At 41.6% G+C, this 22,999-nt stretch overlaps 2 protein-coding genes across 2 annotated transcripts; both read left to right on the forward strand.

Moving 5' to 3' along the window:
* The first annotated feature begins 351 nt into the window (after positions 1-351).
* Positions 352-15,156, forward strand: LOC130203240 (regulator of G-protein signaling 9-like). Its single transcript, XM_056429211.1, has 17 exons — positions 352-495; positions 5,841-5,937; positions 6,942-6,992; positions 7,082-7,188; positions 8,228-8,279; positions 8,356-8,414; positions 8,489-8,565; positions 8,652-8,733; positions 10,719-10,781; positions 11,597-11,626; positions 11,740-11,801; positions 12,320-12,433; positions 12,508-12,623; positions 12,760-12,847; positions 13,238-13,376; positions 13,467-13,549; positions 13,887-15,156. The coding sequence occupies exons 1-17, from the start codon at positions 427-429 to the stop codon at positions 14,071-14,073; spliced, it is 1,476 nt and encodes a 491-aa protein (XP_056285186.1). The 5' UTR covers positions 352-426; the 3' UTR covers positions 14,074-15,156.
* A 203-nt stretch (positions 15,157-15,359) lies between these two features.
* LOC130203242 (regulator of G-protein signaling 9-like) lies at positions 15,360-18,457 on the forward strand. Its single transcript, XM_056429213.1, has 2 exons — positions 15,360-15,771; positions 16,927-18,457. Exons 1-2 carry the CDS (start codon positions 15,611-15,613, stop codon positions 17,087-17,089), a joined length of 324 nt encoding a protein of 107 aa, XP_056285188.1. The 5' UTR covers positions 15,360-15,610; the 3' UTR covers positions 17,090-18,457.
* The last annotated feature ends 4,542 nt before the right edge of the window (positions 18,458-22,999 follow it).

Here is a 22,999-nt window from a genome sequence, read left to right on the forward strand (position 1 = left end):
GATACTCCTCAGTTTTCTATGAGCATACCTTATTATGTGTCTTTTGGGGGATTATGAGAATTTATGAGGTGACTGTCACAAAACAGTCGTCCTAATTCGTTTTTAAAAAGTGTGACACATTTCTTATTTTGGACTTTTATTGTAATGTTATAACGTCGATTTTTATTTCGCATCTGTCTAATTGTCTTTTTAAAATGAATAACCACATTTTACTCAAACTAATTCAATCATAAGGTTGACTTGAATGATCGTAACTGAGAACGTAACCAAACTAGTACAATTTCCCACCCTCCAACAGGAGCTTATGGGGAACACGTGAAGGCGGCATCAGTGTCTCTCATTGCACTTTCCTTACAGCATCCCCATACAATACAGCACTCAGTCAGTGGCATTCTGTGTGTGTCTGTGAGGGAGTGATCAGTAGACATGACTATCGGAAACACTCTCCGCGATCATGGACAGAGGTATCGACCACGCATGGCTTGTCTCAAGAAGGTAGGCTATCTTTTTACATCAGAGATGATGATCACAGCCATGCTCAGACTAGAGTCTATAGTCTATAGTCTAGACTATACCTGCAGACGCACCTATGGATCGGCCACTTAAATGCATTCTCCAGCCCAAAGCTCGGGGCTGTAGTGGTCTGCTGTATCTCCCTAAACCCGGGCTGTTTTTGCATTTTCTCTTAAAAAATGTTGGCCAAGAAAAAAACTGTAGGCTACGAATGTCTGTAGGTCCTCAGAGGAATCCTGCTTTCTTCATGTTTTAATGTATATCTTCTCTTTTTTTTGTAAAGCAACAAAACCCACACATAATTTGGAAAACAGGATGCAACAAAACAGAAAACAGAAAATACCGTGTTTAGTTATTTAGGAAATATAAATTGAAGTTTCCCAATTGAAAAAAAATAAGAATCATTAAACCAAGCATTCAGAAATGCATGCAACAAAATGACGAGATGAAAACAACAAACAAATGTCCCCTTGGTAGAGTCAGTGGGCACTCTACCTGTATGTCACGCTAAATGTTACACTGTTTTTGTTGCAACCTTTTCGCAGTGATAACGTCATTCAATAAGCAATAAGCCTGGATCAGTATCAGTGCTTCAGTCGACACCTACCAACCCGGAGAGGAGTTAATCCACTGCGTATTGCACAACAGCAGCCCGGCACTGTGGCCAGAGCGAGGCTCGATTCATCATCTCACATTTAACATGTTATCCACTTCAGCGGCTGGATATGTATCACAGCAAAGTAACTTTTGGCATGAGGAGAAACAATAAAAGTGTGCATGAAATAGTCTATTGTACCCAGATGCAGCACTCGCAATGCCATGCTCTCCGTGGGAATGCTGCATTCATTTCCAGGAGAACTTTGTGTTTTGCTCCATGAAAGCCCACTTTGGTCCGGCTCAGCCTCGGGCTCATTGCCTCTCCAGGATGACTTCAAAGCACAAAGCCACTTCAAATGGGCCCGCGAGCTGCATACACACACTCTCTCTCTCCCTCTCACACACACTTTCACACAAACTGAATTAATGTAATGCACGGTTTCTTGCTTTCCAGTTCACACCTGAGCCGTGGGATAAGATGATATGATGGACTTAAAAAACCTGTTTAGAGGGCAGTGACTCACCACGGATCCTCCCACGCAAGCTAAACAAAAGCCATGAGATCAGGGGATGAAACACACATCTCATCTCACCACTCCCGTTGTTTCGATGCAGCTTTACAGTCATTTGTTATGTAGGTTTTGTGAATTCAATTCAATTCAATTCAGTTTATTTGTATAGCCCAATTTCAAAAAACAAAAATTGTTCTCGGAGTGCTGCATTCTGTACATTACAGACATCCCCTCCCCAAAACCTCAACATCGGACCAAAAAAACCCAAATACCCCTTCAGGGGGAAAAAGGAAAAAAACCTGAGAGGAGAGGAGGAGGAGGATCCTGGACAGATGCAATAGAGAATGCAATAGATGTAATGTGTACAGAAGGACAGAATTAGAATAAATTGAATATGACAATATGACATGGTGTGTATGTAGGTTCAGGCATTTAGCATATTCCACCGATGAGATCCCTCCACAGATGGCGGTGGGAGGAGGCGGGCGAGAGGCAACAGAGGGCAGGCGCAGGTGTCAGGCAGGGAATTCACGGAATTTCACGACCCATCAGATCCATCAGGCAGATAGTCTCTCACCTCATCACGACCCACCCCATGAGACGAAAGTCAAAAAACTAAAAGGAGAAAGAAGAGTTAGTAACGGTGATGATTGGATGAAAATTCATCCTTAAGGAGAGAAAAAGAGAGGAGATAGGTACTCAGTGCCTAAAGCGTCCCCCCGGCAGCTATAAGCATATAGCAGCATATCAAGGGGCTGGACCCAGCAAACCTGATTCAGCTAACTATAAAGAGAGGAAGAGAGACTAGAAGCGGGTCTTAGTAAAGTCGGTGTGTCTGCTCCGGACTGAACCCGAAAATGAAAAGCTTGGTTGAGAAAAGAGAGCTGATAACCAAAGGCTCTGGGGCTTAAGCTACTTTTAAAGACTCTAGGAACCGCATTTAGTAGTAGATTCTAGTGGGTTAGTTCTAGTGGGCAATTATGAAAGATATGATGGATTTTCACCAATCAATAAGCATGCAATTAAGAGAAGAATTGATTAAGAGAAGAATTTTTTTTTAATTCTTGATTTTACTGGGAGCCAGTGGAGTGCAGGTAGTGCAGGAGTGATGTTTAGTCTTCTTAGTGAGCATGATTCTTTCTGCAGCAGAGAGGAAGAACAAGGAGAGATTGTTGAGCCTGCCTAGGAGATGCCAGTTGCAGTAATCAGTTAGAGTATCTCCAGTGACAAACCAATTTTCTGCATCTTTTTGAGACAAGATGTGCTGATTTTGAAATAATACTGAGAGATGAAATAAGGATTTGAGATTTTGAGAACGAAAAGTTGAGATTAAAGTCTGCAAGTAAAGAAAGATTACCCCAGAATGAGTGGCGCCAGGATGCAGGCCAGTACCGTCTAGTCTGAGCCAGGCATCACCCGATTAGGTGATCTCATTGGTGATCTTATCTTTAAATTACTTCGGTTTTTTTGGAGATTTTAATGTCATCCAGTTGCACATCATGGTTGTTTTGACATGCTTGAATTTTCATTTTTTAGTTTGTTTCCTCTGGTTTTTTTCATTTAAACAACATAGTTGAGTGTCATCTAAATAAAGCAAGGTTGGTGTTTTTGGGCAAATATTGCCAAATGATGTATAACTAAAGTAAATTAAAGGTTGCATGTAGCCTGTAAATAAATCGAGAATAAAATTAGTGCTTGTGGAACTCCGTGATTAACTAAATATTGATACAAACTTTTTAAACAAATTAACAGCCAAATTAGTGCCGTGCCTGGAAATATAACAAAAAACTGCAGTCTCTGTAACAGACAGGATGTCATGGTCAATGGTGTCGAGCACTCAGGAGTCACAAGAACACCAACAGAGAGACCATTAGGAGCAAGAGGCAAGAGGAGAGGAAGCAGAGTCATTTCTAATTAGCTCCAAACCGTGTGTTTCTGTGGTGTCTTTTTAACTTGATCCTTCTTTCTTGTCTTGAATTGAACTTTGTTAGAAACTATTCAAATGATTATGAAACCAGGAAGGGAGGTTAGAGATCAGAGGGGAGGTTAGAGATCGGAGGCTTCCAGGTGCCTCTGAGAGGTTTAGGAGTAGCTGCCACAGGTGAGGTAACATGCAGAGAGCTGAGAGAACGATTTACAAATTATTAGAGACACATTGATAATATTTTAGAGTAGGCGTAGAAAGACAAATTAATAATTGCAAATAGAGTTGGGAGACGGATAAAGGATAAACCTCAAAAAATAATTAAGAATCAGAAACCGAAATGAAAACAAAGAAAAGAAACAAATTGGAAATGGTCCGGGGCAAAAGTACAAATATTGAATCATTACAAGAAGTCATAAGGCAATTACTTATAGGTCTTGAGACAAAGATTATAATCTTGTTGGACTAGAATCTTTTCAAATCACAGAAACTATTTCATTACCACTAAGGTTTAGGAATGCTTGACTCTAGGTCGCTCTGGCTACCGTGCAGCTGCACTACAGGTTGTTTTTATTTTCTGTTATTGTTTATTAATTTGCTGCTTATTGTTTCATATGTTTCGCTTTTTAATTTAAGACTGGCATCACGTTATTCTGGCATTACTCGAGGCCTCTATGCCATTCTCTTCATCAAGCCGGGACGGACTCTTTTCCTTTTCCATCTGAGAAGACATGCGTGAGCAAACCTCCTCTTCGATCTGTCTTCTGTCTCTCAAGTTACTCTTCCTCTCCTTCTTCACTCTCAGCTTGTCCACTTCATCGACAAGATGATCATGTCAGTGTCATGTATAGTTCTAACTCATCACTGTTAAAGACCAGGAGTCTTAGACTAAATACAGACTGTTATATGTTAAATAAAGACGTTATATCGTTTAAATTTAGCAGAAGCACTATCAGTTAGATACTTAAATTCTAGAAAAGCAGTGACTAACGAAAAATCGCGCAGTAAAAAAAGTCTGACAGTAGAAATTCTGACAGAATGAAAGAGGAGCGTGATGAAGAGGTCAAATGGGAAGACGCTCAATAGCAGAAGTCAAAAATGCAGTGGCCAAAGCTCAGAAGCGGTTTCACTCTGCTCAGAAGCCAATTCAAAACAACAAGGAGATGAATGCAGCACTAGGCAATCAATATCAACATCCCATGAATATTAAAAAACATCCACACTTTATTAAAATCTACAAACCAAACCAAACATAAATTCTGAGGATTCAAAACTTGATTTAATATGTGAATTGTGGACATCAGATTAATCAATCATTGGTGGCTGGTGTTTTAGTGTGATCAACCCGAAAATTTAAGTAAGAGGCTCCAGGTATGAGGTGTGTTGGTAATTTTTGAGGAGGATTAATTAAAAGGCTTATTTAGTTGATGGTTGATTCACCTCCCCGAATCGACAATAGAGGAATGTGAGTATTAATATCTCTTGAGGCAGCTGGGATCATCAGAGAATATTGTTATTTGGAGTTCATCATTTCAGGCAGATATATTCTTCATGGTGAAAACAGCAAGAAGTATCACACATTTAATAATGTGATCGAATATTTCTGATCACATTGATTAGACCACATTTAATAGACGACTTAGACGATTTTTAGACCAATATTTGGTTTAATATCTTGATTGAAACATTGATGTCAGTAATTCTACTGCTTACTTTGATTTATTTTCTTGAAAAGACTGCGGAGACAGTAAATTTAGTTGCTGAAAAGACACAGTCTCTCTGAAAGAGAAGTTTGGTGAAAAACTGTCATTGGTGTCAAGAGAAGAAATTGATCGAAAACTTGACTCCGTCGAACTGATTGTGATCCTTGGTCATGGGATGAATAGGAGCATTGATAGAGTCACTCAGTCAGGCAGCATTGGCCAGATATAAATAATTAATAGCAAGTGTTGCTCGCGAGCCTTAATCTCACAGGCGGAAGATTTGCCTCAGAGATTATAAATCTATATGAGAGGCAATTAGAGGCCATTTGTCAAAATCTTTCATGAAACAAAAAAGAGGTTTACGATGATGAGAAAGATCTTGATAATTATCATCATCGCCATCCTGCATGTCCTTGACGGTGGAGCAGATCCAAATCCATCTCACCTATTTTTTATGATTTTCCTCTTCCCAAAGGTTGTCAACAAAACCTGTTTTCAAAGCAACCTGTTGGCATGGCGACCTGCCCCCTTCAACTCCCAATCAGTTGTCGTGGTAACCTGCTCTCGCCTCCTCTTGATATTCCTTTGCAGGCAGAGAAGCTACTGCTGGAGATGCAGGACCCCAAAACAGGAGTTAAGTCACAGCCTCAGAGACTGGTTATAACAACAATACCACACGCTATTACTGGTAAGAGCACACACACACACACACACACACATACACATATACACAGGCACACACACACACACACTCATGTAGGCAGTATGGACACACTTGATGTTATTCAGCAGCTGGGGGAGTCTCAATGGAGGAAAGCAGAGCTACAGGCTCAAACTCGAGAGCTACAGATTCAATCTCCATGACAACCCCCACAGTCTCCGAGTCGGGGAGAGGGAAAAAGTAGGAGGTGAAGGAGGAGGATGATTATGATTGAGCGGGCAAGAGGAAAAGATCAAGTAACAGAGACAGAAACAAGAGAACAACAGAGAGACAGAGAGGAGGAGGAGGAGGAGGAGGAGGAGAGAGGAGGAGGAGGAGAGAGGAGAGAGGAAACCTATCTTGTACGTCATTTGCAAGCTTTGAATCCAGGCAGCTTAAAACAACTGAATGAAACCAACATTCAAACCGCTTCTCCTCTCCTCTCCTCTCTCCTTTCCTTTTCCGTCTCACCTCTCCTCTTCCCCTCCTTTCCTCTCCTGATCTCCACTCTCCTCTTATCTGCCCTCATTTACTTTACCACTTTCCTCTTTCCTTTCCATCCCATCCCTCTTTGTCTTCTTAATCACTCTCATTCCTCTCCACTCCTTTCCCGCCATCCTTTCATTTCCCATCTCTCCTCTTTCGCTTCGTTTCCTGTCTCTCCTCTCCTCGTGTCCTTTCCTTTCCCCTCGTCGTGTCTTCTCTCTTTTTCTTTCATTTCCTCACTCTTCCTTTACTCCTGTCCTCTCCTCCTGTCTTCTCCTCTCCTGGTTTCTTGCTGTGCCTCCTCCCCCACATTAGCCCTTGAGGCTCTCAGGCTGACATCCCAGTCAGTGTTGGTGTTTCAGGGGTTTGGCATTTAGAAGCCCACCTACGTATCGACACACACACACAAACACTCATTTCTAGATGTTCGCCGTCAGAGCTGCTTTTCTAGCTGGTGGTGAATATTTTGTGAGCCCCGGCTTCTGATTTTCATCTGTCGTCCTCAGGTGAAGACATAATTGCCTGGTTAGCGGACAGATTCCAAGTAGACACACGAGGTGAGCGACGAGCTGATCATACACGAAATACACAGCATGTCAGTCGATTGTTAAATTGCTGCTCGCCTCTCTTTCCCGGTCGTCTCCAGAGGCGAGGAGTTTTGCCTCCATGCTGGTGGCGTTAGGCTACATCTACCCTCTCCAAGACCACAAGCGCTTAGTGATCAAACCAGATGCATCGCTCTATCGCTTCCAGGTAAACACGCAACATTACAAAACCTCAGAGCGAGGCAGCCATCTTCCTCAGACATTTTTAAAGAGATTTTAAAAGGTGCCTCGTGGAGTTTTTAAACCTCTAATAGCGCTATGAATGTTTTTGCATTTGTTAGAGGATGCACAGCAGTTAGTGGCGGGGATATGCACGTAGGTGTGCCCCACTAAAGGCAGTGACGAGAGGGACGCACGTAAACAATGCACGCTTTCAAATATGCATTCAAAAAAGTATTCGACGAGGAAGAAAATGCACGTTAAGACACATTATGTTGAGAAATTATCAAATGTAACGAGTTTTGGAATTCAATGTTTATTTTTGAAGAACAAATCCTGCAAAACAACACAAGAAGTGCGTTTTTATCCTTTACCACGATTGAATATTAATACATGGAATGTTTTTATCACTCCAGTGTAAGGACTGATGTTCAGATGCAATGTGCGTTTTCATCCGAGTCCATCAAAGCTGAATGCGGATGTAAACGCACATTAGTCAACGTTTGTTGGCTTTCAATGCTCTGTGATTATAGTGACTTGACAATTTGGACGCTAGGCAGTTGGAGATTGTGGCATCGTGATAATGAGACTCAAAGAATATTTCATTGGTGCATTTCTTGGCTTCAGCACACAGCGACATCTAAGGAGATATGACTGAAGCTAATGCTTTATTTTTATTATAGACGAATCATTGAGACCATAAAATGCAGAAAAGCAGTAAATTGAACATGCGTTTGACAGTTTTTCTTGTTAAATTACATAAACTAAGCATGAGGAATGAAGCGCCTTTGAGGGACTGAGGTCATTCCAGCTTTTAAACTAAATGTTTTCACATTTCTGTGAAACTGCTCTGACAGTAAAATAGTTTATTGTTAGGAGATAGTGGGACAAAGGCAAAGAGATAGCTGTTTATAATGCTATTACTCATATTCATTTTGCTTTTGGTTCGCAGTGATTAATGCATCCGACTTGGCTTCTGGCCTGTAACCAATACGTCACAATCACACTGATGACTTTCCTCCCCTCAGACGCCGTACTTCTGGCCCACGCAGCAGTGGCCTGTTGAGGATACAGATTATGGTGAGTATGACAGGGAGTGAGTGTTATCTCACGTCCTGATATAGCAACACTCACGCTTTCCCGTTCATCACCGCAGCAATCTACCTGGCGAAGAGAAACATACGCAAGAGAGGAATCCTGGAGCTGCACGAGCAGGTGAGACGGAGAGCAAGTGAGAGGGATTCATTTAGTCTGCTGGTGTTTGCTGAGGTGTTGCTTTGCGTCCACAGGAGCACTACAATCGTCTCCACAAGTGGATGAATCACAAATGGGATTTCGTCGTGATGCAAGCTAAAGAGCAGTACAGGTAGCCGTGTGACAAACGGAGAGCCCAGCCTCACTCCTGAGCTCAAGAAGGTGTTACGATGCTCCGCGTCTGTGTGCGGATTTCAGGGCCGCGAAGGAGAGGAAGAAACCGGATCGCGTGGTGTTTGAGTGCCAGGAGAGAGCCTACTGGGTGGTTCACAGACCCCCGGTGAGAACACACACACACACACACACACACTGATACGTACCAGACGTGTACTGCACACACAGGATACAGCGTCATGTATCTCATTGGATTGCAAGCAGACAGACTGAGACGTCTCAAAATAAATTGCACTCCAGCTCTATACCTCCCAGGGTATCTCATTATCTCTACCCATGATGCCTCATTACCACTGCATGTCCAGTCAGAGTAAAAGGGCACCATTGATTAATATTTCACAGTGCGTAGGAGCATGTGGCATGGCGGTTTGCACCTATAGGGCTCGTGGCATTGAGAGTCTGAGTTCCACCTGGTTTTCATGAGGCTGCGTTACTGACCAGTCTCAGAGGGTCCATGACCTCCAGGGTCCATGAAAGACTCAAGTTCACCATGTGTCCCGGGTTTGTGGTTGTCTCTAAACCAAATCAACTTACATGGTAAGGGCCTTAAGAGGAGACAGCCCAGGCGAGTACAGGGTGAAAACTAACTAATGGATTACTTACTTTCAGAGAATTACCTTTTGAATTATACATTTTATAAAAAATGTTGTTCAAATAGGCAAAGGAGCCATTGCCTTATCGAATATGAGCAAATATATAACACTTTCCAGAACAGAAATCTCAACTTTGGATAAAGCCAAGTTCAAAATGTGCTTCATTTCCGCCATGTTTTTAGTGATAACTGTTCAGGGTATGAATAATAATTGATCAAACCGCTCCTTCAGAATATAGCCGGGAATTAAACGGTTAAGCGTTACTGAATAGAGATTTCTGTCTAGAGAATGAGATAAAACATCGTTCTCAGATAAAAATTGTGAAATACAGACATTTTGGAGACGCTACAGGCGAATCTAACCGATAGATATTACCACGTACCTTCCACAGTTGGTTACTTACATTTAGACAATAGTTATCTTTTGTATTACAAGTTTTCTGAAATGTTTAATGCAAATTAGACATGCTCTAAAAGTAACTTTTGGTGAATTTCTAAGAAGTCTTCATATACAAATAGGCAAAGTAGTGAAATAAACACCTAAATGTGTATTTGAGATGTTTACGGTGCATGAAAAAACATGTTTTTGCCTGTTGTATTTCGCCGTAATGCACCTCCTGCTTTGGAACTCAATCTTGAGGCGCAGACATTTCAGGTCAAATTGTGTTAATGTTGCATATTCCTCAATACATCTGTATTAAAAAAAATAAATGTTTAAATCATTGATACAATGGAAACCTGAACCCTATACCCGCCGAGGTACCTGTTGGTTTCTACTATTGAAGCCAACATATAATGGAGCTGCCATGAAGAGGTCGTTGTTTGCTCTGCACTGAACCCGTTTAACGGACTCTTAAAGCAAAACCTTCGAACTTGCAACTTTTCCCGAACTGTCAAAGTTCAAGCAGCTAATTGACGATTACTTAAAATATTGTGTAACAGAAGAAGAGTCATAAAGTCAGTGAACTGACGCAGACATATCAGTTATACAACAAGTGTGCTACCTTTAAGATCGCCGGTCACACCAGACCAATTAAAGCTGAAGTAGCAAAGCCCTCCGAGTGTATTGGGCTGGACAAGAATGCTTTTTATAGCTTATGAATTTAACTTTTCACCTGTAAGAGGAATTTATTTCTCTTTTCAGGCAATGAGTCGATCTGTAAAGATCTTCCTCTGGCAGATAATGTTTTTCTTGCATTATTTACATTCCTCAAAGTCAGCTTTCTTACTCAGATAACATCATAATCCATGGATGTATTCACACCACTGGTGAATGTGGTGCAAAGTCAAATCACGTCTGCTGAAACAAACACATTCCTTAAGTTGAACTGTGGAACAGGGATCTCACTTGTTGTCTCAGATGGTCGGAAGAAGTGTGACACAACGGCAGCCTGGGACTAGCATTAGAAAACCGCCATCTGCTTTAGTTAATTAGTCCTTCATTAAACAAACATTGTGTAATCATTGTGTTGTTGTTGTTGTTGTTGTTGTGTGTGTAGCCAGTGACAGTGAGCGCCATGGACTATGGACTGGATCGACTCATAGATCCAAACGCAGGCGAGGTAACAGGTGAGTCTCTGTGTGACCTGAGGGAACATAATTCCTGCCAATGAGCTTATATTCAATAAGAGGCTTTAATGCATGGATCAAGGAAAGGATGCTTGTCCTCTACTTTCCTTTCCTTTCCTTTCCCTGTCTCCTGTTTCAATCATTTGAGGTATTGATTAGTAAACAACGTCTTTTGTCTTCTCTTCTCTTATCTTCTGCAGGCATTTCCCAAGGCTCTCGTTTTGTTTTCAATCTTTCTTAAACTGGTTATGAACCAACACACACACACACATACACACACACACAACCCTCATGTGTGTACTTGACACAACTACTTGCTTACCTCTTAATGCCACCTCGACTTTAAACCTATTTCCAACCTTAAAGGTAAACTTCACCAGTTTCCGACTGCGTGCCTGAACATTGTTGCGTCTTTAGTGTCTCCAGAGAGGGAGCCGCATGAAGGGTGATGAATGTAATGTGATCAAACTCAATGTGGGTTGTGGTTCAAAACTACAAGTTTGAATATGAAACATATGCTTGAGATGTGTGTTTATGAGTTAATCAGACCTCTGTTGCGGTGTGAGTAATGTGGATGCCACGTTTTGACAAGGAAGAAGAATACAGGGAATAAAAAGACTTAATTCCCCCCAAAAAATCACACTTACGGTTTAAAGCTCATGATGGTACTTAAAAACATGCAAAAGCATGAACACAAACACATACATACACACAGGAAAACATATTTGCTGATTTAGATGTTGATTTTTATTTTATGATACAACATTTAATCTTACAATGTAACCTTTCATATGTTTTTCTTCCCCAGACCAAAACACTCGACTTCTTCGAGAGAATCGTGAGTGAGAATTTATCAGCCACTCTTTCTCCATCATTTTTCCTCTCACAGTTGTGGTAACCATCAGGGATCCACAGAGACATTTTTTATCGCTGTCTTCCGCCTCCCTGTAGATCATCTTCACCCAGCAGGCCATCATGAGGCCCAGAGTGAAGTCATCGGTGTCCATCAGCGCGTAAGCCGGTCCATCATATTCCCAGTCGGCTTGTATCTGTGACAAACCAGTCACTTCAGATCGGTGGAATCATATCGTCTCAAAATAGCATCTCCACTGAGGAGCTGCTGAAAGTCAAGCACAGACGATATGGACACAGTAGCTGCAGGTTTAGGGATGCAGGCTGTTGTTTAATAATAATAAATGGCTATCGTGAAATACAGAGCGTGGAACTGATCTGTGTCATCTATCTACTTATTTTTGTATATATTTCTTCATATTTTGAAGATATCCTGCTACAATCAAATCAAACCCAAAACTTTATGAGGAACGTAAAACAAATTTACATTTCAGCTGCTCTGGTCCCTTATTCACCACTGTGTGGTCAGCCAGCCTCCGGTGCAATAAAATACCACGTTGGCTAACATTTGGCGTACTGTTGTAACGTTATATATACTTTACAATAATGTATATGCATGTCTCTTTGGCTGCTCCTTCAAACATTACAGACCGTAAACTCGTTCTCCCTGTTCCTGCAGATTGGTGAAGTACTGCTCCACCTATAAAAGCCACGACCCTTTCCTCTCCAGTTGTCTGCCCAGCAACCCGTGGCTCACGGATGACTCTACGTACTGGACCTTGAACATGCCCAAGTGAGTCAGCTGAGGACGATAAATAGCTGATAGTCAGAGAATAACTTAGAATAACATGTTGTTTTGTTCAAAAGTGTGGAAATACCAACTAAGATGCGCGTGGAGAGGTGGACGTTCAGCTTCGCTGAGCTGCTCTCGGACCCTCGAGGACGAGACGACTTCAGACTCTTCCTGAAGAAAGAATTCAGCGGTACGGCGGTCTTAGATTTTATCTGAAAAGCGGCATCGTTGCAAACTTGCTGCTCACACAATGATGATATTTCAGCCGCTAGTTAGGGGCCAAGAATATTTTCTTTTTAATGATTTTCTATTCTCAACCGTCTTAGGTGAGAACTTGGCATTCTGGGAGGGCTGCGAAGATCTGAAGTGGGGCGAAGCAGCGTCGATGAAAGAGAAAGCAGAGCACATCTACAAGTAACATCTTCGTTTATTCCCTGTGAATTAATTGAATGTTGACAGAAGCAGTTAGTCGAGCAACTGTTTTAAAGATCGATTATTGATTTCAGTGAATTTTCCAGCCAAACATTCTGTAGTTGCAGTTTCATATCATCGTGAACTGAATATCTTTATATCTTAATATCCGTTGTTTGGACAAATCAAGAGGACATTTGAGGACTTTTTCTTAAATTTTCATTAATGATGAACTCTGAACTATAGCTGTCAGATATCTGTAGTGGAGTAAAAAAGTAGAATGTTATCATCTAATCATAATCAAGTAACGTATCTCAAATATGTACTCGAGTGCCGTACTTGATGCAGGTGTTTTAGGGTTTTTAACTGCTTGGTCCACTCTCCTGGTCCCAGGACATTCCTGGCACGCGGCGCACCGCGGTGGATCAACATCGACGGAAAGACGATGGAGGTCACGGTGAAGGGCCTGAAACACACACACAGATACGTGCTGGACCCGGCCCAGACTCACACCTACATGCTCATGAAGAAGGTCAGTGAACACCAGATAATTGTGTTAATGTACGCGGATTAACCAAAACAAACTCCGATTCAAGCTGGGTTTGTGTGTGCACCTTTTCAGGACTCGTACGGCCGGTACCAGAAGTCTCCAGTGTTTAAGGATACGGTGAAGAAGGCCATCTGTCCTGAAGAGCACCGTTACAGGCACGCGGCAGCTTTTAACTACCACATTTATGCATTCAATTAACTATTTTCAGACGACGTTGAGCTTTAGTCTTCTCTGCTTTATTTGGGATTTAATTGGGATTTTCCTGATGAATTCAGCACAAGGGCATCAAAAAGAAAATGATTGAAATGGATGACTTAGGAATGACATTGGTCGGAAAAAGTTAAAGTCTCTCTGGCTGTTATGAGTGTCCCTGTAACTACCACATCCATCACTCTCCAAAATGTAATTTTCACCTTGTCTCTCCCGCCTCTTCCTCTCGCTGGTCTACCTCATTTTCATCTCTCTCCTGCGTCTCTCTCCTTTCCCTCCCAGTGAGGTCCAGTTGCAGCAGAATTCAAAGAAGAGACGGCCGAATCTCAGCCCCATCATCCTCCGGCAGATGGAGCAGGAACAGCGGGCCAAGATGGCCGCCAATGTTGACATCACACAGGTCATGAGCAAACTCAGCAAGCAGGGCAAGGAGGCGCCCCCCCCTCCTCGTCCTCCCGCTCAGAAATAAACATAAACACGTGATGTTCACAGATTTTAGAGACGTGGAATCAATAAAAAAAAATACGCTGCAGTTTATTCACGAATGATAATGTTTACGTTTAAATGGATTTGACTTTTAAGTATAAAACTGCTGTCATCAATATTTTATAACAACAATAGGACTAATTATATTTTAATGTGAAAGGGTCGCTCCTCCTGATGAACCTCACTTCAGTTCACACACTTTATAGAGCTTTAAAGCATTTCAGTTCGTAGTTTTGGTTTTACTACCTGCAACGTTGTTGTTGTGGTTCACTCTTATAGTGTAGTCTTTTGGGATAGAATATCCTGTGTGTACTACCTGCTCAGCAACAAATAGCAGATGTACAGAGTTAGCAACCATTTGGTGAACAGAGTGGAGCATGTATTAGCTCAAGAGACATGCATTTCCCTCAGGAGATGGGAGATAAAAAACCGAGCTACAAAGAGATGAAACAAGACTAAAAAAGTGTGACAATCAGTTGAAAAATAAAGTATTAGTTTGTGGATGTTTCAGCCTCAAATGGCCACACAAATATATCTACATTTATTCAAACACAACACTGAAAACAGCCGTCATGCTGATGTGTTAGTTAGTGCGGCAGAAAGTCATTTTATTAATAAAAAAAAGATAAATGGAAAATGGAGTTGGTATGGAATGTGCAATACTGAAAATATGTAATTTAGTTGAGATTATTTGAAAGGCTCAGCTCTTTCAACATTTCCTCACTTACCTCTCTCGGCATCGAGCCCTGCTCATATGACACCGTGGGAGATTGTTTCACTAAATTGTATGTATTTACCTGGAAAATGTCTCATAAAACCACAATGAGAGGTAAAGTTGTGTGATTCGGGTGAACTTTAAAAACATCCTAAATAACTCCGGTCCATACACAAGTCATGCCAAACGGCCACATCTGTTACCATCTGTTACATGATGTCCATAAAGGTGTTCATGTTGTTTCTCATAATGAATGTGTTGGACTGTCCATCTTCACACAGACACTGTTCTGTACTGTACAGAATGTTTTCTTTGTCATCAGTCATTAACTAATAAAACACCCACAAGCCATCTCATGTTTTTTTGTTTGTCTTGAGTTGTCATTCATTCACTTTTTTCATTGTCATGTAGCTGAATATGTCTTATACGTCTGATTTGATCAGGTCAGGTATCGCTTATTAGGACGTTGACCTTTTGGCATGGAAGTGTTCATCATGTACATCATGGCGTCAAAGTGCAATGTTTTGTGTATTTTGTTTCTGTTTGACCTTTGCCCTCACAGCTGTGCCGCTTCACCACCCCCGTCCCCCACCTCGCCGTCTACTCCGGCCTCAGCGACGTCCCCCCTGGCAACGCCTCGCCCTCTCTCCCCTTCCTGCTCCACACCCCGGCTTGCCCGTCCCCCATCAGCGTTGCCTTGGAGAGCTCCCCGGCCTCCGAGCGGCGAGTGGAGGCCAGCGGCGGAGAAGGCGAGGGGGACGCCGCGACTCCAGAACCGGTCGGCGGGAATGTGTCCAGGTCTCGCATGGCTCTGTCTCTGCGTCGTCTGCTGAGGCGCGGCTGCACCCTCGCCTCCATGTTCGCCAGCTTGTCGCCCAAATGCCACTCGGCTGCCGGGACAAGCGGCCGCATTCAGCCCATCGGCCCGGATCGACCCAGTCAGGCTCCGCTCAGACGGATTGGCAAGTGAGTGTGAGACAAGGCGCACACTTTTTTTTATTGTTAGTACACACTGGAGCTGCCGTTACAAAGTATACAGTACACTGTTGCATGCAGTACGAGTTAAATTGGGACACACTTCATCGTGACATTGCGGCTTGCACTTTGGCCCTCCTGTAAATATATTCGCGCCGTAGAGGATTGTGTGTATAGCCAGAGAAGCATGCTCGCCTGCAAACTGCAGAACAGGTTGAAGTCGGACATCCTGGTATTTCTGGCACACTGCATTTCAGAACTAAATAGTCAGGTATAGTTTGTGTATTTGAATGCACAGAAGTCAGTCCACACACTTCAGATGCTGTCCGATGAATTTACAAAGCAGAAATCTGACGACGACGGGTTCAATGTTCTTGTTTCAGTTTGTTCATTAGAGCATTTGGGATTATTATTTTTTTCATTCCAAAAAATCTGAAAATATTTTCAACAGTCATACAAAAATACAATTTGTGTTTTTAGAAATACAATGTGATATTAATCAGGCTATGAATGATATATGAATAACATCCTCAGTGAAAAACGGAACAGAAAACAGAATAGAGACGGAAATAAAAATGGAAAGTTAGGTGTATGTAGATGCTCCTGAGGATGAAGTGTAGAAGAAGACACTTCAGGTGAACGGGCTACATGAATAACAAATAGATACCACCATGACACTTCCCCGGGTGATTACTTATATTAAGACAATTATTTTAGTGGTTCTATACATTCTGAAATGTGTAAATGTATTTACTGGTAACCTGTTATGAATTTAAGAGACAGTAATAGACAAAGTATTCAAATAAATACCTACATGTGTATTTAAGATGTTTCTTTCCATAAGTCTAAAAAATGACATGTCATAGAAGCAAAATAGCTTTAAAAACAATCTAAATTGACCTGTGCATGAAACACGATGTTTGTAAAGCATGTCGTGTCTCACCTCAACTCATCCAGCTATGTTAAAAGTATAGTACAGTTAAAAGTATGTTAAAAACCCAAACCTTTTACAACATTTATCTAATGTGACTGGAATCGCCTTCAATATAAAGCTGAAAGTTCACACTTAAAGGTCATAACTAATTTTAACATTTCAAATCCAATGTCATGGAGCTAATACTTGCTGCCCGCACTGTATTTTATCAGTTTCTTCCAGATTAAAGTGGATATTCCTCCAGAGTGCCGAATCTACCCCATAGAGTCCGAGGACGAGGACGAGGACAGCAGGGCGGCCTCTCGTGGAGGAGTGGGAGCCAAAGAGATCATCTGTCCCTGGGAGAGTCTCACTCCTCACAACGGGACGGGCTAGTTGGCTGCATTTACAATCTGCCTGTCTGAGCGGGCAGACTGTTCCCATGTTTCGGACAGAGATAGATTAACGGGGTAAAATCCCTGATAACTCTGGCTTACATTTTCACCACAAAGGCCAGAACCAACAAACACAAGACGGTCAATCTGTTGACTGTTTAGACTGAGCATCGATTTACTGCGTCCAGGTTTTAACTTCTTCACGGTGTGTTTAAAGCGTCTAACAACACACATGTGTTGACCTGAAAGTCCTCACTTACATGCCTGCTGCAGCATCCTCCTCCTCCCCACTCTCCACATTCAGTAACTTTCTAAACAAATCACAGTTTTTCTCAAATATGGCTAAACACACAGTGTTTTCACAGCTGTTTAAGACTTAATTCCAGGTGCGAGACCCTCCCCCTTGAGAAATGTTTGACGACAGCCACCAAAGAAGGTTTTGTTGACTTCTCCATTCAACCATATTCTTTGCACATGTGGAACAAAACTTCCAAGAGGCGGTCTTGCGTCTGATACTCAAAGCATGTGTTTTTCGGCGCAGCATTCCTCTCACTGCAGCCTTGTTGACGCGAGCCCTTCCTGATGTGAGCGCCAGCTGAGCCAGCTGTTGAGGGCGGATGTTTAGTTTTGTGAGGACCGCAGGAACACAGGGTGTACGAACACGAGCGAGAGCTTTGGATACTGCAGCCGAAGCTTTCACGTCTGAAACCTCATTCTGTATCTATTCACGAACAGTAGCATACACACAAACAACTATAAATAGAAGGAAATGTACACATTTCAATATTTTTGTGATTGCCAAATGAAATAAAAAGTGAATATACATTAATGTTTACATCCGAGAGAGTGATAAGCCGAAGCAGACAGACATGTTTGGACTTTGCACATGCCTGCTTAAAATATAATGTATTTATATATTTCTTGAATAATGATCTGAAGTAGAGAAGTGTTCTTGTGCTGCTGAATAGACTTACAGTAGATGCCTCATCTGCAACTTACCTCTTACCCACGCTCGGGGAACACATGACCGAATAGATGCAGTTCAGGGAAAATGAGAGCACAGGAACAGCTTGTCTGCATGTTGCTTTGATCCCGACAGACTCCGCGGATGGAGAGTCAGTAACGGGGAGTCAGGTGACAGTTTTTGTATTTAGCTCCAGTGCTGTGTTGTAGCTGTGGTACACGGTGTGCTACTCTGAGCGAGGGTGTTGATATTTTTTCTCACACTTCTCTCCATTGTGGTTGGTGGGGGTTACAGTACAATGTTAATTAACTGTCAGAATGTATTTTCTATGTTTACAGATGCAAGAATGTTAAAAATATGTTGTATTTGATTTTTACATCCCATGGCTTGTGTCAAGTGCCTCAATAAATGACTGTCTTGAGAAAAAAAAAGTTCACCTCCTTAATGAGATGCTGTCTTTACATGTGAACTTAAAGGGCTAGTTCACCCAAATTAAAAAAAAAAAAAAAATGTCTTACTGTTCCCGGCATGAGGATCGTTTTGGTTTTATTTGCTCCCCCTAAACTATGAAGGGGAATATATGCTTCTCTTTCTTGAAACAGTCTTGCTTATCAAGCTATTTTCAGAAGGACTATTTCTTTTATAGAATGTATTTCCAATGAAAACTCTTTTGTTACATCTTCTCAAATTGACATTTCTTTTATTACATTTATTAAAGGTCAATGTTCAATGCTGTGTGAGCCACCAAAACAAACGTTTCTGTTCTCAGACGGATATCTCCAATCTAAACTAAGAAGCTTTTAATTATGTTGTGAGTTTTCACACTAACAGAGCGACTATATTTAGCAATACTCAAAGCAGAGAATAAGCAAACTAAATCCGGTTGTTTTGTGTGCTGTTGACACACACTATTCTCCCACTATGACCAAAAATGGAACTGTTAAGAGCTGGAACTAATTAAAATAAATTGTGGGTAGCGGTGAGACAGCAAAGAAAAATCATAGAAAACAAATAAAACGACCGAAATCACACATATAGCATAATTTCCTGTTAGTATAAGACAACAGCAGATATGGAAGGCACGCGTGAGGGATTAACCAACAAAATGAGTTTTATTTAACAAAGGGTTGAATTAGATTAACACACAACATATGAGTTCAACCATATGGTGAATAAAGTACACAGCAGCTCAAAAGTTGGACAGAGCACATGGGAAAAGGAGCAGAGGACTAACAGGAGGGGGCGGGTCTCATAGGCCGTAAACATGCTGATAAGTCCTTGATGGCCTCCAGCGCCAACCAACCAGGACCAGGAACTCTGAAAGACAAACAACACATCAGCAACAAAGACGTCACCATGCAGATGTGTTTATGTACAGTTAAGGTGCTTGAGCAATATGCTAAGACGATTACCACATAGAATAGCATACCAGTATGCATTTAGGACGATTGGTGCCAGAGACAATTACACTCCACAAAAGACAAACGCAAGAATAGTTAATACTTATTTTTGTTGACCTCATTGTCCTGGAGCACATTTGACCATTTTCATCACAAACACACTGAAATCAAACATCAGTATACTTGATTTGGTCACTTTAATCATACAAGATGAGTTTGTCGTCGGGACACTTTTAATAAGTTTGTTGAACCGATCACACACTGCTTCATTAGTGAATAACCAACCCTTTAAAAAAATCTATAATTTAACTGAAATAGTTCCTGCATTGTACAACAAAATTCCTCCCAGCGTCAGTAGGTGGTGATGACAGTGAGTGACCACTAGGTGGCAGTATAGCAACGACAATGGGACCAGGGTCCTTTTTACACATTACAACTCTAGCTGGTGGATAAGAAGCTAAGATAAAAATGCAATAGTTTGCGGAAACCAGAGAAATGAAATCTGCATTTACGAAGTACCAGAACTTTTATTTTCTTTAGACAGCTTTTCCTCGTTATTATTTGCATAATGTGAATATATATTAAACAGAGGCTGGACAGAAACCGCTTTCATCGCCACAATCTGATGTCCATGCAGATATTACGGCAGAGTCCATAAACATGAGCATGTGTGCTTGTAATCAACATCATTTCTGTCAATGAAGTTTCTGAACTGAGGCCAGAGCTTTGATCTGTGTGTTTTATCTCTGAGCAGATCTCACACGACCCACACAGGGACGTCCACACACAGCCCTCTCATACATTAGCTTACCAAGGGGGAGGGAATTAATGCAAAACATTCAGCATTCACTGGAGGTGTGCATATATTAGAATACATGTGTGGGTGGAAGCATCTTTTAATGAAGCCCTTGGTCTTAAGTTGGATTTGAACAGCTGTTTTTTTTTGTGCCTCTGCCCCTTTGGTCATGGTTACCTTTGCCAGGGATTATTGGACTGCATGGGCAAAAAGGGACCGGGTTTAAAAAACAACCTAATGTTTCGCCGGAGGAACATTTCTGGAAAGGTTTTGATGTGAATTACACTACCGTTCAAAAGTTTGGGGTCACTTAGAAATGTCTTTATTTTTCAAAGAAAAGCACTGTTTTTTCAATAAAGATAACATTAATCAAAAATACACACTATACATTGTTAATGTGGAAAATGACTATTCTAGGTGGAAACGTCTGGTTTCTAATGAAATATCTCCATAGGTGTATAGAGGCCCATTTCCATCAACTATCACTCCAGTGTTCTAATGGTACATTGTGTTTGCTAATCGCCTTAGAAGACTAATATCTAATGAGAAAACCCTTGTGCAATTATGTTAGCACAGCTGAAAACAGTTATGCTGGTGATATAAGCTATACAACTGGCCTTCCTTTGAGCTTGAAGTTTGAAGAACAAAATTAATACTTTAAATATTAATCATTATTTCTAACCTTGTCAATGTCTTGACTATATTTTCTATTCAATTTTCAATTCATTTGATAAATAAAAATACGTTTTCATGGAAGACACGGAATTGTCTGGATGACCCCAAACTTTTGAACGGTAGTGTATATTCAGTGATTGAAACCATTCTGGTTGGTCTGGGTGTTATTAATTGAGTTGGGGGCTATTTGAGCTTATAGGAAATAACATAGCTCACCTTCCAGCCGCCGTAAAGCTCTCCAACAAACAGTCGGCTACTTGTTTGTCAAGTCTGGAGACAGGAACGCCGTACAGCGTTCTGATTCGCACAAATAACGCAAAAATAAATAATGTGCTTTGCATTCTGTCTGAACACACAGGCGACATGTGTCCACCTGCCTCCTGTCTTTATGCGAAGCTAAGCTAAAGACAAGAAAGTGGTAGCAGGCCTCTCATCTCACTATGAATAGCTGACTTCCTGTAGATGTGTATGTCTTATAAAGATTGTTATAACACACACGTCTTCATTTGCTCTGTAAGTTTACAAATATACTTTATTACAATGATCATAGACAGGTACGCACAGAAACTCTGACCTCTGCATTTAACTCTGTATTTCGGAGCAGTGGGCTGCTGTCGAGCCCTCGGGGAGTAACTCGAGGTTCACTGTCTCGCTCAAGGGCACTTCAACATCAATCCCACCGCCAGCCTTGAGGTGCAAGTGCGACCCGCTCCATCCACTAAGTTGGTTTAATGCTGCCTTCAAAGAGTTGGAACACAATATGTTTAAAGCTGCAATAATACCAATTTATTATTATTACCAAGATGCTATAACTAATGTGAGAACTTATTAAAGCATCTAGCAGACAGAGCAACATTATCATCCCATTGGAGTTGTGTTCACCTGAGGAATTAAAACTTTTAACTTTAGTTTGGGCTCTACCAACTCCTACATGTTTGATGGCGCGGCAGTGTCCAGTCGCCCGTCATGCAGCTCATGAGATTGTTGTGCTCTTTTAGGGCAAGGATCGATTCAAACGGACATGGCGGATAACATCTTTGTCTGGTCGGAAACTTAGCTGACCTGGTGCGGGGTGCGTCATATGCGATATGCCGGTCCTTGGTGGAGGGTCTGCTTCGCACGCGAACAACATGTGGTGCCACCCAAGAACACAGCCGTCTACATTCCACCTAGCGGACACCGGCGTAGCACTCGCGGACCGGCATCAGAACAAGTATCCCGACGGCTGTGGTGGTGCAGCACATTCGTGTGCTACCAGAGGAAAAACGTTAAGGATCGCGCGAAGCGGTAGTGACGAGGAACAGTCGGTGGTCTGACCAATCAGAGCTGAGCTACAGGGCTCTCTGAGTATTTCGACTGGGACATGATACCAACTCACCCTCAGCAATATAAACCATTGTGGAGCAGGGTTTGCCAGTCTGTGTGAAACAACCAGCCCAGCCAATCAAAAAAAACCAAAAAAAAAACCCAATATCAGAACTCAAAATATGCCCGTGCAAACCATATACACTGCTTTTAAAGTCCAACCAATTTATATCATTTGCCAAATATATTGTAATATATATTAAGTACATACATATGTTTAGTTTCATTAAATTAAAAGCAAATTCCTAGTTATTTCCCTAAAATGTCCTAAAATGGCCTTGTAATTAGATACAGTATATTATCATAAATAAAATGTGTGTATGCTGGAGATGATCTGGTCAGTTGGGTAGGATTTTTATGAATAATAATTATTTCATTTAAAATATGGATTTTATTTAAAGATATTCATGTAATTTGCATGCAAAAAAAGGACAAACCGAACCAAAAAAAAAACTTCAAAACAAAAGAACTTCATCAAACAAAGGACGAAAGAAAAGGAACGAAACTCCTGGCAACACTGCTCTGGGGCTACTGGCTTCTGACGAATCTGATCTGCAATATATCTAATCGCGTCGCCACATTTGTCTCAGTTTCATCCGCCAATCGCTTGCCCAAAACCAATTGCTGACTGAAATGTTGTATCAATGCAATGTTGTATCAATACGTTAGACCAATCGCCGAAAAAAGAGGGCTCCGTAGGGGCTATGATTT

Source organism: Pseudoliparis swirei, chromosome 13 (assembly GCF_029220125.1).
Source record: "Pseudoliparis swirei isolate HS2019 ecotype Mariana Trench chromosome 13, NWPU_hadal_v1, whole genome shotgun sequence".
NCBI classification, from domain to species: domain Eukaryota; kingdom Metazoa; phylum Chordata; class Actinopteri; order Perciformes; family Liparidae; genus Pseudoliparis; species Pseudoliparis swirei.